The sequence below is a fragment of the Aquarana catesbeiana genome, linkage group LG10 (assembly GCF_042186555.1).
Source record: "Aquarana catesbeiana isolate 2022-GZ linkage group LG10, ASM4218655v1, whole genome shotgun sequence".
Classification (NCBI taxonomy): domain Eukaryota; kingdom Metazoa; phylum Chordata; class Amphibia; order Anura; family Ranidae; genus Aquarana; species Aquarana catesbeiana.
The window spans coordinates 50174150-50191099 of record NC_133333.1 but is presented as its reverse complement, the minus strand read 5'-3'; the positions used below and the strand labels follow the sequence as shown (position 1 = coordinate 50191099).

The 16950-nt window shown below is 44.3% G+C and overlaps 1 protein-coding gene across 1 annotated transcript in view; it reads left to right on the top strand.

Moving 5' to 3' along the window:
• The window catches only part of SHANK1 (SH3 and multiple ankyrin repeat domains 1), an 852931-nt gene that overhangs the window by 524664 nt on the left and 311317 nt on the right, over positions 1-16950 (top strand). Inside the window, exon 12 of the mRNA XM_073602155.1 lies at positions 4154-4317. Coding sequence (XP_073458256.1) covers positions 4154-4317 — 164 coding nt within the window. The remainder of the gene's footprint in view (positions 1-4153; positions 4318-16950) is intronic.

The following is a 16950-nucleotide window of genomic DNA, read 5'->3' as shown; positions in this document are numbered from 1 at the left end:
CCAGTGACATTTACACAGTAATCAATGGCTATTTATAGCTCTGATCACTGTATAAATGTCATTGGTCACAAAATAGTGTGAAAAGTGTCCGATCTGTCCGCCGCAATGTCACAGTCTCAGTAAAAATTGCAGATCGCCGCCATTACTAGTAAAAAAATAATAATAATAAAATGCCATAAATCTATCCCCTATTTTGTAGACGCTATAACCTTTGCCCATACCAATCAATATACGCTTATTGCAATTTTTTTTTCCAAAATTATGTAGAATACATATCGGCCTAAACTGAGGAAGAAATTAGTTTTTTTATCTATTTTTTGGGGGGATATTTATTATAGCAAAAAGTAAAAAATATTGCTTTTTTTCATAATAGTCTGTCTTTTTTTGTTTATAGCGCAAAAAATAAAAAACATAGAGGTGATCAAATACCACCAAAAGAAAGCTCTATTTGTGGGAAAAAAAGGACGTCGATTTTGTTTGGGTAAAACGTGCAACTGTCAGTTAAAGCGCCGCTGTGGCGTATTGCAAAAAAAGGTCCGGTCAGGAAGGGGGGTAAATTCTTCCGGGGTTGAAGTGGTTAAAAGAGCAGGATCCCTTTTTTTTTTTTTTTTTTTTTTTTTTTTACAAATGCTTTAAGCTATATGAAGCGTAGAAGGGAGATCTAAATCTTCTATATTAAAGTAGTACTAAAAGCTGAGACTTTTTTTTCATGGATATCATCATTTTAAATATAATGCACAATACTGGTAAAAGTTTACTTTAAATGTAACTGTATTGCCTTCTATTACCTCCAGTCTATCCGCCTCCACCTTCTCTGGGTTTAGATGCTGATCTTCCCTGCACAGAGATTTTAAAGTGATTTTTTTTTTAAACAACAAACATGTTATACTTACCTGCTCTGTGTAATAGTTTTGCACAGAGCAGCCCGGATTCTCCTCTTCTGGGGTCCCCCACCGACACTTCTGCCTCCTCCTGTTTTCAGATTGCCTCAATAGCAAGCTGCAAAGTATAGTATAGAGTGCTCCTATAGCAAGGTAAAAACACTTCTGACTTTAGAACCACTCACTTCCTGCCAAGGACTACATGTCCCATGAGGCATTGCTTCTCACACATTCACAGTTCTCAGGCACTTACTGACATGTATGGATGGTGTACTGAGCTGTATGTGTATAATAACAATGATGTGTGCTGCACTGTATGTCCTGATATGTAAACAAATAATGAATTCTGTATGCAGGCCAACTAATTGGCTGGCCAAATAATCAATTATGAAAATAGTTGACAGTCGATTAGTTGTCGATTAATCGATTAGTTGTTTTGGCCCTAAACTGGATATTAACACTTACAAGTAATAACACTAGGGGTAGTTAATCCAGAGAGCATCACTGACTATGTAAATCACCAATGATATTCACAACATGTAAGTAAAATGACTCAGATGGGACAAACCACTTTGAGGACGTCACCAAATGCAAGTAACAATTGGTCTGTTAATTCTCTGGATATGGGCACGGGCAACAATATATATATATATAAAAAAAAAATCACAGCACCCACTTCTCTAGGAATATCATGTAAATACCTTTATTCATTGTGGCCACTAGGTGGCAGTGAGGCTCTTTCTCAAAAAAAAAAAAAAATACAGCACATTTTTATTATAGGTGTCTCAGTCCTGGAATTTGACGTATTTGTACTTTTGTTTTTCAGATGTATTAGAAATAGGACTCGTCCACACTAGCTTTGCTCTCTGAAGTGCCACTGAATGGTTGGATCGCTCTTTAGAAAGCATTTGATCACCTCAATGCCTGCTTTAACCCTGTGAACCCCACACTAGCACGCGGTTGCATGGTGGTGCTTGCAGAGCTGCCCCATTCACGTGAATGGGTTGTGTTCAATGGGGGGTAGCGCCTGCCAAATGCAACAGGGCATATAGTTCCTGCAGGAGGCCATGAAGCATTACGGCCGCAGTGTGTCAACACCCCGAGCTACTGCCTCTGCAACTAAAGAGGGTAACGGTTAGGGGGTGGATCATAGCTCCCAACTGTCCTGATTTCGAGGGACTGTCCCTTATTTGGAACAAAGTCCCTCTTTCCCCCTCATTTGTCCCTCATTTTGGTCTGATCTATATAGTTGTATATAAAATGCACTATTCTTTCAAAAAGTGCTAAACCTTTCATCCAATTTCTAAATTGCTGCATTTTTATATTTCAAAAGCCAGTGTAAGAGCCCTTTCACACTGGGGCGGCGTCGGCGGTAAAACGCCGCTATTATTAGCGGCGTTTTACCGTCGGTATTCGGCCGCTAGCGGGGCGGTTTTACCCCCCGCTAGCGGCCGAGAGAGGGTTAAATACCACCGCAAAGCGCCTCTGCAGAGGCGGTATAGCCGCGCCATCCCATTGATTTCAATGGGCAGGATCGGTGAAGGAGCAGTATACATTCCGCTCCTTCACCGCTCCGAAGATGCTGCTGGCAGGACTTTTTTTCCCGTCCTGCCAGCGCATCGCTCCAGTGTGAAAGCTGTCGGGGCTTTCACACTGGAATGAAAGCAGCGGCACTTTCGGGTCGGTTTGCAGGCGCTATTATTAGCACAATAGCGCCTGCAAAACGTCCCAGTGTGAAAGGGCTCTAAAGGAATAGTAGTGGTAAAAAAGAAGCACTTGTGAGTGTAACAAATCTTTTTTTGTTTAATTCTGCTTTACTGGGGCGTGGCAGGGGGTGTGTCCTATGCTTACATAGTTTTGCTAATAGGTGTCCCTCATTCCCATCTCAAAAAATTGGGAGGTATGGGTGGGTGGTAAATGCACTGCTTAACCACATAGTTTTAACATCCCCCTCCAACTGGCACTACAACTTTCCCCATAGAGTTTTAAAAAAGGCAATATGGAGTTTTAAAACCAGCAAAATCCATTAACCACATGCCCACCAGCGCATGACGATGTACATCGGCACAATGGCATGGCTGGGCAAATGGGCGTACAGGTACGTCCCCTCTAAATCGCAGGCATTGTGGGAGCGCACGCACGCCCGCTGCGTACTCTATGTCCACCGGGGGCCCGCGATCATGTTATGGAGCTGCAGAACGGGGAGATGCCTATGTAAACAAGGCATTTCCCTGCTCTGCCTAGCAACTTGTCATCGGGAGCAGTGATCTCTGTCATGTTCTAGTGAGCCCATCCCCCCCACAGTTAGAATCACTTCCTAGGACACACTTAACCCATTGATCACCCCCTAGTGTTTAACCCATTCCCTGCCAGTGTCATTTACACAGTAATCAGTGCATTTTTATAGCACTGATCGCTGTATAAATGACAATGGTCCCAAAATAGTGTCAAAAGTGTCCAATGTGTCCGCCATAATGTCGCAGTCATGATAAAAATGGCAGATCGCCGCCATTACTAATAATAAAAATGCCAAAAATCTATCCCCTATTTTGTAGACGCTATAACTTTTGCGCAAACCAATCAATATACGCTTATTGCGTTTTGTTTTTTTTTCACCAAAAATATGTAGAAGAATACGTATCGGCCTAAACTGAGATATTGGGGATATTTATTATAGGAAAAAAGAAAAACTATTGCTTTTTTTTTCAAAATTATTGCTCTTTTTTGTTTATAGCGCAAAAAATAAAAACCACAGAGGTGATCAAATACCACCAAAAGAAAGCTCTATTTGTGGGTGAAAAAGGACGTCAATTATGTTTGGGTATAACGTCACACAACCGCACAATTGCCAGTTAAAGCGACGCAGTGCCGAATCGCAAAAAGTGCTCTGGTCAGGAAGGGGGTAAATCCTTTCGGGGCTGAAGTGGTTAAGTGCTATTTCTACTTTGCAGCACTGGGGTCCTTAGTTTGAATCTCAGCCAGGGCAATATCTGCATAGAGTTTGCATGTTCTCCCTATGCTTGTGTGGGTTTCCTTGCACACTCAAAAGACTTGCTGATACATTAACTGGACTTAGTACGTGTATGCATGCTTATTACATTGTAAGCTCTTTTAGGACAGGAACTAATATAATTGTACAGTTTGTAAAGCACTGTGAAAAATGCCTGTAATAAATAATCACGTGTTATGTTTTTGGGCTCAATCCTTCTGTTGTAGTTACCTGTGTGGTATGTTGTAATTTGGTCCCAAATTCTTGCTTTTGTCTATTTCAGTTCCAGTGGTTCTACTAAAGAGCCCCCTGCTGGTGGGACTGTGAATCACCGCATGAAAAAGAAGCTCTATTCAGCTGTGCCAGGACGAACGTTTGTGGTCATAAAGCCGTACCAGGCCCAGGGGGAAGGAGAAATATCTCTCAGCAAAGGAGAAAAAGTCAAAGGTAACCTGTTTTGTATTAAGGCGCCCATATACTGTATATTTAGATATTTTTAGGGGGATATGTTACCTCTGCCGGGTTAGCCCCCCCATATCAAAATTTTTGAAAAAATCTTATGCAGTTTGTTAGATCTTTGCTAGATCAGGTTAGATCAACCGTTGTTTGCGTTAGATCTCACACAGAAGAAGCAATAATAACAGTTATTTGCTGGGGGGGCTAACCCGTCATCAGCCCCCCCTTATCAAAAAATTGACCAAACAGCTATTTTGGAAGCAATTTGTTAGATCCAGTAAGATCAAGTGGTTTTAACGTTAGATCTCACATAATTAGAGACTTATTAAGTGATTAATGAGGGGGGCTGGCCCCCCCTTATCAAAGTTTCAGGCCAAAAATCATTCAGGCTAATAGATATTTGTTAGATCCGGTAAGATCAAGTGGTTTTAACGTTAGATCTCACATCATTTCAGAGATATTCCACATCAAAATAGAGATATTAGGTGGTGCATATGGACGGGCTGGCCCCCCCCTTATCAAAATTTCTGGCCAAAAATCATTCAGGCTCATAGATATTCATTAGATCCAGTAAGATCAAGTGGTTTAATGTTAGATCTCACGTAATTTCAGAGATATTCAACATAATAATAGAGATATTAGGTGGTACATAAGGATGGGTTGGCCCCCCCACATACCATTTTCTGACCAAAAATCATTCAGGCTAATAGATATTCATTAGATCCGGTAAGATCAAGTGGTTTTAACTTTAGATCTCACATAATTTCAGAGATATTCCATAAAAAATAGAGATATTAGGTGGTACAGAAGGTACATCCATCTTCAACCGTCTCTGGATGGTCTCTGGAACCTTCTTTGCATGGTTCTTCAGCGGGTGCCTGTAGTCTCTCCTCAGACCTCCGTTCACCTCCCTGCCTCATGGTGATCTCTCCTCAGACCAACAAGCTTAAGTCTTTAGCTAGCCCCCCCTTCTTGCAAAGCAGGCTGGGCTTGGTAGTTCCACCCCCTGTAGAATCAATGGGGCTATATTGTGGGCCGTGGTCCTCTGCTGCTGCTTGATTGGCTCCCTCTCCCTGCCAATAGGGACACAGGAAGAGGAGAGGGAGGGGGAGAAATCCCCCACAGGGACTGACAGGCGTGCTCTCCCTCAGTGAGTGCCTATGTCAGTGTCTATTCAGTCCGGCGGTCGCTGGCAGGAATGGCGGGAGGTGCAGGACCATGGGTGATAGAGTAGTCCCTGCTACACACTCCCCCCACCAAAGAACCTTTGGTCCGCCAAAGGAGGTAAAGAGTCTATGACCTATTACATGCTTTTGATATACACACGGAAAAAAAAAACAGGTTAGTGTGCACAGGAAACCATACAATTTACATCTGCATAAAACCCTGGCAGAGGAACATCCCACCAATTAGCATAGGAGGGGAGGTTAACTGGAATGGCCCAGCTAGATGTGCCAGGGGCTGAGTGTCAGAAACCAAGAAATCAGGTCGAGACAGAAGTACAGTTAAATCACACTTGTTTAATAATAAAAGTAAAAAGAACAAACATAGTCAAAACATAGCCAAAGTTCAATAACCAGAACGGATAGTCAGCCAAACCGGAAGTCAGGGATCAATGTAGTGGAACAGCAAGCAGGATCTGGAGCCAGAAGGGATGTCAGCAAAGCAAGTCTTGAACAGGATCGTAGGAGATTGTTTCTGTGATGTTGACCAAGGCGAAGGCAGAGATCCTCTGGACTGGACGGCTTAAGTAGGCAGGACTTACGAGCAGGATATCATCAACAGCTGAGTAACTGTGGAGAGATAGGAGCTGGCAATTATCCGACAGCTAAGTGGCCAGCTCAGAGAAGGAAGGGCTGCGCCCAGCCCTGATAGTGAGTTGGGATTGTCCACCACCAAATCTGCGGTGGAAAGGTCAGTTTCTTCAAGAGTCCTTTTTGCAATGAGAACGACCTCCTCAGAGCTTTCACCCAAAGTATCATATGTTAGTCTTTTGGGCGGGTGAATAACCCTTCACTCTTGCTGTTCTTTAGGTTCTGGGGTTACAGGCACACTGGTCTCCTCTTCTTCCTGCATATCAGCTTCAGCTTCCTCAATGAAGGATGGAAAGTCTTAGGGGTCTCTTGTCAGCAGGGAAGATTGAGGGTCTTCCAACTCTTCAAAAGGTGTACTTTGAGGTACAAACTCAGGAGCCTCTGGCCTGAGAGTCACCTCGTCACCTTGGCAGGAGAAAAAAGGGGGTGGGGGTGGGGGTGGGTGGCAGGCCCTGGCATTTGAGATGGCCACAGACAATCTTTCTCTTCATCCTCACTGTTTTCATCTTCAGCAAGGGGTACAGAGTGAGATCTAGTCACTGGCCGGGATCTTTCAGAGGCCGTGGGTGTGGACTGTAAATCTGGCTGTGGTGGCACATGAACTGCTTCTGACAAAGGCAACAGATGATTGTTATGCTAAGTCTTCAGCAGGCCTCCTCTGGCCGGATTTGATATACTGGGTGTCTGGTCAGATGCTTGCAAACGACATAGGTTAGCCAACTTGTGTTTTTCAGGGACACCCAGGTTTCTCAGCAGTACCTTGTCATCTGGCTGTAGGTCCTGCACTCATACCCTAAGGTCAAAGTTTACTTTGTTTCTCTGTCCTCAGGCATATGAGGCAGCTTGAGCCTTATCAAAGGTGGTTTTCAGACGTCTCTGCAGGCGATCCACATACCCTCTATGGAAAGTTGCTAAGGTACGGTCGAGGGATGTGCTGAAGGCCAAGTCTACTGGCAGCCGGGCCTACGGTCCGAACATCAAACTATAGGGAGAGTAACCTGTGGTATCATTGGCGGTGCTGTTATAAGCAGGCACAATAGCCACTATATGCTTGCTCCAGTGCTGCTTTTGTTCTGAACTTAGAGTTCCAAGTATATCCAGGAGGGTTCAGTTGAATCTCTCTGGTTGAGGATCCCCTTGAGGATGATAAGGGGTGGTTTTAGACTTCCTGATGCCCAACAGGTCTGAAAGTCTCTTGAAATCTCTCCCTTGATCAGAGTGGATGCGTTGGGACAGACCATAGTGCACAAAGAATTTCTCTGCGAAGATCTTGGCCACCATGGATGCTTGTTGGTCCCTCGTGGAAAACGCCTGGGCATACTGAGTGAAATGGTCAGTCATTACCAGGATATTTCCCTGCTTGCTCAGATCAGGCTCCAAGCACAGAATGTCAATGCACACCAGCTCCATGGGTCCTTGACTCTGAAGATGGTCCATTGGGGCAGCTCGTGAGGCAAAGTCTTCCTTTGGATACATCTGTGGATACATCTGATGCAGGCGTGGCAATAGTCCTCAACTTCAGCCTGCATGCAGGGCCAGTAGAACCGGTCCCTCACCAGGAGAAAAGTCCTTTTGGTCCCTAGGTGGCCATGGTTGTCATGTAGGTGTCAAGGCTGGGCTCAGCCCTTCCTTCTCTGAGCTGGCCGCTCAGCTGTCAGCTAATTGCCAGTTCCCATTTCTCTCTACAGTTACCCAGCAAGTCGTCCAGCTCACTTGATCTCTGCCTTCACCTTTGTCAACATCATAGTCTTTCTCCTGCTTTCCTGTTGAAGACTTGCTAGGCTGACGTTCTTTCTGGCTCCTGATCCTGCTTGCTGTACTACTACGTTTATCTCTGGCTCTCTGACATTTGCTTGGCTGACTACCCGATCTGGTTACTGAACTCTGGCTTGTTTTGACTACGCTTACTCTGTTTATCTTATTATTATTATTATTAAACAAGTGTGATTTAACTATACTTCTGTCTCAGTCTGATTCATGGTTCCTGACAGTAGGGCAGTTAATACCGTCTCCGTATGTTTTTAAGGTAGGAATAGCTGCCATTTTTCTTCATAATCGTCAGAGGGGCCCCTTCGGTAGACCAACCCTCTGTGCACCAGAAACCGATCCCACTCTCGGTGCAGCAGATGGGTTTCCTTCGGGGAGTCAGTAAGGAGCAAGTCAGGGCATTGGCTCTCCAAGGCCTTCAATGCCAAGCTACAGGGAGGGTCCTCCAACTGGTCCCTCCACAGGTCTTTGACAGCTTGGGCAGAACTTCATCCCCGACTTGGGCGACATTGCAATAACATCTGGGGACACCAACGGCTGACACTACAACCTCTTCGTCCTGGATCCTACTCCAGGTTGATGTTCTGCTCCTTGACATAAGGCTCGTACCCTTCAGGTGTCATTTGGGCCTATTCTTCTGGAGGGTCTCTGGAACAATGGGGCATCAGCGTCTTGTTTCCTGACCCCAGTCGATACTTCAGGCTGAAAATAAACCCTGATAGAGCAGCCAACCATCTGTGACCCGTGGCTTCCAACTTGGTGGAAGTGAGGATGTAGGTGAGAGCATTGTTGTCGGTCTTGATCACGAACTCCGCTCCATACAGTTAATCCCTCAGCTTATCCACCCACTTCAAGGCTAGGAACTCAAGTTTGTGGCTACTTCATCAGCAGACACAATGTGATCAAGATAGTTGACCAAGGGTTGATAAAACTGGCACTTTTCCAGAGACAGCTTCAACCCCCTCACCATGGAGTCTCTTAAGGCCCTTCTGCAGAAACTCTTCGTGCTCTTCCAGGGTCTTGCTGAAAACGATGATGTCCTCTAAGTATACCAACACCTCGATCAGTTTCATGTCACCCACGGTCTTCTCCATTAGCCTTTGGAAGGTGGCTGGGGCACCAGACAGGCCTTGATGCATACAGTCAAATCCAAACATCCCCTGCGGGGTAATGAAAATGGTCTTCTCCCGATCCTCAGGGTGCATGGGGATTTGGTAATACCCACTCTTCAAATCCAGCATGCTGAACCACTTCGCTCCTGACAGGCTCTGCAAGTCATCTTATATCCTTGGGGTGGTATATTGGTCGGGAATGGTCCTTCAGTTCAGCGTCCGGTAGTCAATACCCAGCCTCAGTGACCCATTCTTCTTCTATACCACCACTATTGGGGAAGCGTATAGACTCTGGGACTCTCGGATGATACCTGCCCTCTTCAACTCTGCCAGTTGTTTTATGCAGATCCTCCAAGTCCCCTAAATTAATCCATCAAGCGCTTTCCCTGAACGGCTTATGCACTCGAAGAGATGGATCTGGTATTGGGCACTTTTTGTACACCCCACATCAAATTCCCTCTTGGAGAATGCAGCCTGCCATCTCAGGAGCTGAGTCTTGGCTCTTTCCTTCCATTCAGGCAAAAGGGGAGTATTTTTCGGATAGAGCTCCTCCACAGAGATCCCATCCTTTGCTCCCCCCACCAAATCAGACGGCGGGACTGGGGTGGCCAGATTCACTTGCCCAAGCAACATCTGAGCCGGCATCTTCACTGGCGAGGCTGTTATGTTGCGGACACTAACCAAGATCTTCCCGTGACTTCTTTGCAACCCTTTTTTTGAAACCACCTCGGGAATTATCTCCACTCCCATGTCTTCTCTCTGTCCGTCTGATTGAAGGACAATGAAAGGGCCTGCTTGCTTCCAATTTAGCTTGACAGATACTCGTAAATAGGCCACTTTACCAGGCTGTAACACCTTCTCACACTTGTCCATGCGCCAGATCTTTCCCTTCTGTTTTTGTACCAGGTGCTGGTAGGCTTGTCTCAGCATGGGGTGCAAACTTGTAGTTGAAGTGCCCGGCTCCAGAACAAGAGGTGTCAACAGTGTTCTGACAAGATCAGTATTGGTCCCTATGATGATAGAACTCTTACTTGCCCCTGGTGGGCGAGGGCAGACCACTGCCTGTGTTTTAAAAGTCTCGGCTTTCCCAGCCATGGAGGGATCGAAGGTCAGCTTGACCGGTAGATAGCCATTATAGGGGAAGTTCTGAGTCACAATGCCCCATATCTGCAACTCTTCCAACTTTTGCAAAGGCAGGTGCTTGAGGTGCCTGTCATAGAAGTCTCTGTAGAGAAGGGTCACTTAAGCTCCAGTATCCAGAAGGGCCTTGGTTTAGACTCCCTTTACTTGGATGGGAACAACAGGAGAAGGTCCCACCAGTTTGTCAGGGAGCATGGAGGAAGTGGTGGTTTGTATCCGCACTCCTTTCTGCGAGGTTCTGATTGGGCTTAAGTCTGCGCTAAGTTCTGGGAGTCTGGTGTGCATTGACTCTCCGACACCAGGCAGCATTTGTCAAAAGAAACAGGACACTGGGTTGCTTGGAGGCAACAACGGGGGGCCCTCTGCAAAGGTTTGGACTTTCGCTGCTGTCTCTTCGTATCATTGGTTTTGAGCCAGCTACCGTAGATGGGCACCCGGTTGGCTCCTTCACCAGAGCCCTCCAAAGTTTCCCTCTGGCTTCTGGCACTGTGCTTCAGGCTTCACTGGGCTTGGACACACCTGTTGATTAATGTCCCACATAATTTCAGCATACCTCGGTATGCTCAATGGCACTCCTCACTGGTACACATGAAAATGCTCATCACCGCCTCCAATATAGACACTAGTATGGATATGCGTGCATCGCTACCAAATATCCATAATATCCCTGTAATTATGGATAATCAAACATTAAAATCACTTGATCTTACCGGATCTAATGAATATCAATTAGCTGGGGTGATTTTTTGGCCAGAAGATTTGATAAGAGGGGGCCAGCCCCCCTCATTAATCACTTAATAAGTCTCTAATTATGTGAGATGTAATGTTAAAACCACTTGATCTTACCGGATCTAATGAATATCTATTAGCCTGAATGATTTTTGGCCTGAAAATTTGATAAGGGGGGGCCAGCCCGTCGATATATACAACCTAATATCTCTATTTTGATGTGGAATGTCTCTGAAATGATGTGAGATCTAACGTTAAAACCACTTGATCTTACCGGATCTAATGAATACTAGCCTGAATGATTTTTGGCCAGAAAATTTGATAAGGGGGGGCCAGTCCGTCCATATGTACCACCTAATATCTCTATTTTGATGTGGAATATCTCTGAAATGATGTGAGATCTAACGTTAAAAACACTTGATCTTACCGGATTTAACAAATATCTATTAGCCTGAATGATTTTTGGCCCGAAAATTTGAAAAGGGGGGGCCAGCCCCCCTCATTAATCACTTAATAAATCTCTAATTATGTGAGATCTAACGTTAACACCACTTGATCTTACCGGATCTAACGAATATCTATTAGCCTGAATGATTTTTGGCCAGAAAATTTGATAAGGGGGGGCTAACCCGTCCATATGTACCACCTAATATCTCTATTTTGATTCGGAATATCTCTGAAACGATGTGAGATCTAACGTTAAAAACACTTGAACTTACCGGATCTAATGAATGTCTGTTGGCCTGAATGATTTTTAGGCCAAAAATTTGATAAGGGGGGGCCAGCCCGTCCATATGTACCACCTAATATCTCTATTTTGATCTTACCGGATCTAACAAATTGCTTCCAAAATAGCTAACTGTTTGGTCAATTTTTTGATAAGGGGCGGCTGATGACGGGTTAGCCCCCCCCAGGCAAATAACTGTTAATATTGCTTCTTCTGTGTGAGATCTAACGCAAACAACGGTTGATCTAAGCTGATCTAACAAAGGTCTAACAAACTGCATAAGATTTTTTCAAAAATTTTGATATGGGGGGGCTAACCCGGCAGAGGTGGATATGTTTTATTAGCCAGACAAAGTCATTAAAGTAGAACTATAGGCAAAACTTTTTTATTATTTTTAGTGTTGGATAGAGTGGTTTTATTGCTGTCTGTGCCCTGTTCCCTTGGATAGAGCAAGGGAAGGTTATAACCCCTGTCAGATATTTTTCCGTCATCTGTGTCCCATTGCGGAGATTTCCCTTCACTTCCTGCCAAACAGGAAGTAAGAGGAAATCCCTGCAAATTCCTTGGGGACCCCCAGGGAATTCCTTGGGGACCCCCAGGTCACCAGAACTAGTGTCCCCATTTAAAGATTTCCCCTCCCCTACTTTGAGGGACAAACCAAAATTTGGGATTTTCTTTTACTTTCACTTTCAATGACAATGGGAAACAAATAGAGAAGGTGAATCTCCGGGGGCACAGACAGCAATAAAACCACTCTATCCAACACTAAAAATAATAAAAAAAAGTTTTGCCTTTAGTTATAGTTTAAAGAGGAACTACAGTCTGCTCACCTAATTTGTAATAAAAACATCTTTGCCATTCTGAAGCTTCCCTCCAACCAATTTGCTTATTATTTTATATATACTGTAATTCTGTACTTGCCAAATATGCTGCAGAAATCTCCCTCCACTGAGTCTGGCTGCATCCATTTTCATACTTGCCCACAAACCTGATTTTCCCGGGACAATCTCGGTTTTGGGACCCTCGTCCCGATCGGAGCTCGTCCCGATTAAATTCCCAGGATTTTGCCTATGTCCCGGGAAAATCGGGAATGTTTTAGGCAATAACAGCCGGCGGACTACAAAAAGATGGCTGCCGCTGCAAGGACTAATCCCTGTGTGTTCAGTAGAGAGGGGAGGGGCAGCCAATCGGCTTCTCTCTTCAGTGTACAAGTAGACAATTCTCTTGTACACTGAAGCCGATTGGTTGCACGGCCTGTGAAGAGGGCTGCGCTGCTGGAGACATTGATGTGAGGAGGGCTGCACTGCTGGGGACATTGATGTAAGGAGGGCTCCGCTGCTGGGGACATTGATGTGAGAAGGGCTCCGCTGCTGGGGACATTGATGTGAGGAGGGGCTCCGCTGGGGTCACCTGATGTAAAGAGGGACTCCGCTGGGGGCACCTGATGTAAGGAGGGACTCTGCTGGGGGCACCTGACGTAAGGAGGGACTCTGCTGGGGGCACCTGATGTAAGGAGGGACTCTGCTAGGGGCACCTGATGTAAGGAGGGACTCTGCTGGGGGCACCTGATGTAAGGAGGGATTCCGCTGGGGGCGCCTGATGTAAAGAGGGACTCTGCTGGGGGCACCTGATGTAAGGAGGGACTCTGCTGGGGGCACATGATGTAAGGAGGGCCTCTGCTGAGGGCATCTGATGTAAGCAGGGACTCCGCTGGGGCCACCTGGTGTAAGGAGGGACTCTGCTGGGGGCACCTGATGCAAGGAGGGACTCTGCTGGGGGCACCTGATGTAAGGAGGGACTCTGCTGGGGCACCTGATGTAAGGAGGGACTCCGCTGGGGACACCTAATGGCAGGTGACGTGGCAGGTGACACACTCAGGGCTCCCACTGATTCTGCATTATGGCGAGTTCAATGGTTTAATTTTATATTACAATGTAATAATAGGAATACCGCGCTTCAATCATCCTGTCACCATCACAACCATGGATTTAATAGATGGAAAGTTGAAATGGAAAGTTGAAAAAATGACTGAAGGTCCGCTTTAAGTCATAACTGATTATCTCAAAGTGTGTATAATTTGTGCCTTTCATGGCTGTGCCCCACTTGGGCTCGTGTGGAGCCTGGGGGTGCCAGAAAGTATAATGTCTATTGGTCAGTGTTCCTTTTTTTTAATTTAATTATTATTATTTTTTAAGATTTACAAGCTTTTTTTCAATTATTTGTATTAAATCTTTATTTTGCAAATGAACATTAAAATGTTACTAAACCCACAACAGTAAAATCAGTCTGTATATGCAGTAAAACATGCTTGTTATTCTCACTGTGGAACCTAAAGGGTTACTCCTCTGTGTTGTGTAAAAAGGCTGTTTGATCCTGGTCGTCTCTGATCCTCCCCTTCTTCCACTGTCCCCAATATATTTCCTGATAATACAGAGCCAGGGGACAGGCTGCTCAGTTTGGTGTATTGCTAGAGAGTTTCTTTTTCTTTAGGAGGGTGCTTGTGATCAGCACAGGGCCAATCAGCACTGTTCAGACAGAGAGTCAGGGGTCCTGCATCCTGATAGGACAGTCAGTGCAGAATGAAAACTCCTCCTACAAGCTTTAACCAGACACTGATAGAAGTCACAAGACTGCTGTATACTGCCCATGAGCAACGGTATTTAGCAGTTTATATTTACTAAAATAATTGCATTTCCATGTTCTGTGTAATGCAGGAGACAAGATGTATGGTACTGGGTTTAGTAACACTTTAAATAAAAATAAAAAATAGATTAGTACTACTTTCATGTTAACTGGAAGCCTGGGTATAATATATTACTATTATATTTATTATTATTATTATTATTATTATTATTATTATTTTGTTATATACAGTTTCCTCTCTCCTAGGAAAGGAAGGGGGGGTTCTTTGGGCTCATCTGCACATGCGGCAAGAACTGCAGCTCCTCTGAAAAGCGATTTGCACTCGATATGTCACCTTCTTACAACCCGTTTTAACCCTTTAAGGCCTCACGCATACTGGACGTTTTTTCTGCTGCTCGTAGGGGCGTCTGATGCTTTTATTTTTTTTTCCTGCCTCTAAACTCCCCTGTATGTTAGCCTATGTCCATGCACATGTAAACTTTTAGAGGGGTTTATAGTTTTGGCAGAAAAAATGCTTGATGCATGCAAATTTGTGTAAAGGCATCTAAACGCGCATTTAATGCTTGAGCGTCAATTCATTTAATTGGCCAGAATAAATAATTAATTACTGGCCAAGCTCTTGATGCGCCTAAACATGTCACTCGCATTTACAAGCATTTTTTCTGCCCAAAGCTGCTGCCAAGAGGAAAGGAGCCTAGGAGCGAGAGCAAAACGCCCAGTGTGCGTGAGGCCTAAATGTCTCGCTACCACTCCACAGTCATGTGCATTGCATTGCGGGGCCGCGCAGCCTCATTCACTTGGATGAGTTATGTTTAACGGCCGGTAGTGCCCGCCGAACGCATCAGAGGAGTTTAACTCTTGCAATGGCTACACCTCAAGCTGCTGTCTTTTCAGCTTAAGAGGGCGTGCAGTAAAAACGCAGCTCAGCAGCATATTTTTTCTGCCCCCCAACTGCATATGTAAATGAGCCCCCAGTCAGGCACATGTCAGCATCACCAAATTCCATTAGTAGTTGGGTAAAATAGTACCTTTTTCTGCCTTAAAGTTAAATTAAAAAAATAAAAAACACAGAGTTTTCTTTTAAGATCTGAAACCTAGGTAATGATCACCCACTCTGAGTCCTAGGAGCAACATGGGTGCTTTCTTTCTCTATTGCTTCAGTTAGACAGGGGGGGAATTGCTAATATTGTAGCACTCTGGTGCAGCTGTGAATGGTAGCCAATCCGCTTCTAACTTCAGCTTGTTCAATTCAGCTTTGAAAATAAAACCTGGAAGCTGATTGGTTTCTATGCAGAGCTGCACCAGATTTCGCACTCTCCATTTGTAGTAAATCTCCCCCAATGTCAGGTAGATGTGCAGTGAGATGAGAGGCAAAATGGAACTGTAAATAATGAAAACTATGTTCATAAAAAAAGGTTTCAAAGGTATTAGCAATGCATGCATTGATAAGATTATTACATCTGGATCAGCCCTTTTACATTCAAATATTAGTTTCCCTTTATATTTCTAAGCACTGCCAACACTGCCATCTAGTGGTAAACTTGCTAACACTTTTAAAATAAAATGCTATGATTTGTATCATTTGTATATAGCCTTTTTGTTCAGATAATGGGATGTTCAATTTATCTTGAGTACAAGTCACTTTTATCAAATAATTAAACATGTCTGTTTATTAAATCTGCAGTAAAGTTAAAAAAAAAAATCATTCTATAGACCACAACCTCCCTAAGCACTATTTGTGTAAAATCATATACTATACTATATACAGTGGGGCAAAAAAGTATTTAGTCAGCCACCAATTGTGCAAGTTCTTCCACTTAAAAAGATGAGAGAGACCTGTAATTGTCATCATAGGTATACCTCAACTATGAGAGACAAAATGTGGAAACAAATCCAGACAATCACATTGTACTATACTATACATTATACTAAATCAAACCTGTCCTCAGGGCCCACTAACAGGCCAGGTTTGCAAGATAACTGAAATACATCACAGGTGATATCATTTGCTGCTCAGTGATTGCAGTATTCTAGTCTGCATCTCCCCAAGGCAATACATAAAACCTGGCCTGTTACTTCAACAGGGGAGAGAAAGCACATGTGAGGTGGTTTGAATCAGCTGGGAGTGTCTTAGCAACATCCTAGCAAGAAGGCAGGACAGGATGATGCCATCTCTGGGAGTTTTTTTGCCAGGTATTGTGAGGTTTATAAATGGCCTACACCAGAGATATGCAATTAGCAGACCTCCAGCCATTGCGAAACTACAAGTCCCATCATGCCTCTACCTCTGGGTGTCATGCTTGTGGTTATCAGAGTCTTGCTATGCCTCATGGGACTTGTAGTTCTGCAACAGCTGGAGGTCCGCTAATTGCATATCCCTGGCCTACACCTAAAGAAAGGGCATCATTTAACTTTGGTCAAAGCTCCACAGTTTGTTTTTATTTATAGGCATCTGTTACCTGTATAGGAAGTTTTTGTTGTTGAAGGTGAACTATCCCTTTAAGAATGTCTATGGAGATGCAACTAAACTCGTATTTGTTACAGAAATGCTGTCAGACTTCATATACAGTAATTAATATATTGATCTGTTATTTTTTTACCTGCTACATTTTGTGGCAATGGTTACAATACCCTGTGCAGTAGAACCTAGGAGAGTCGGACCTCTTGCACAAAGTAGTGGCCTGGCTTTCCA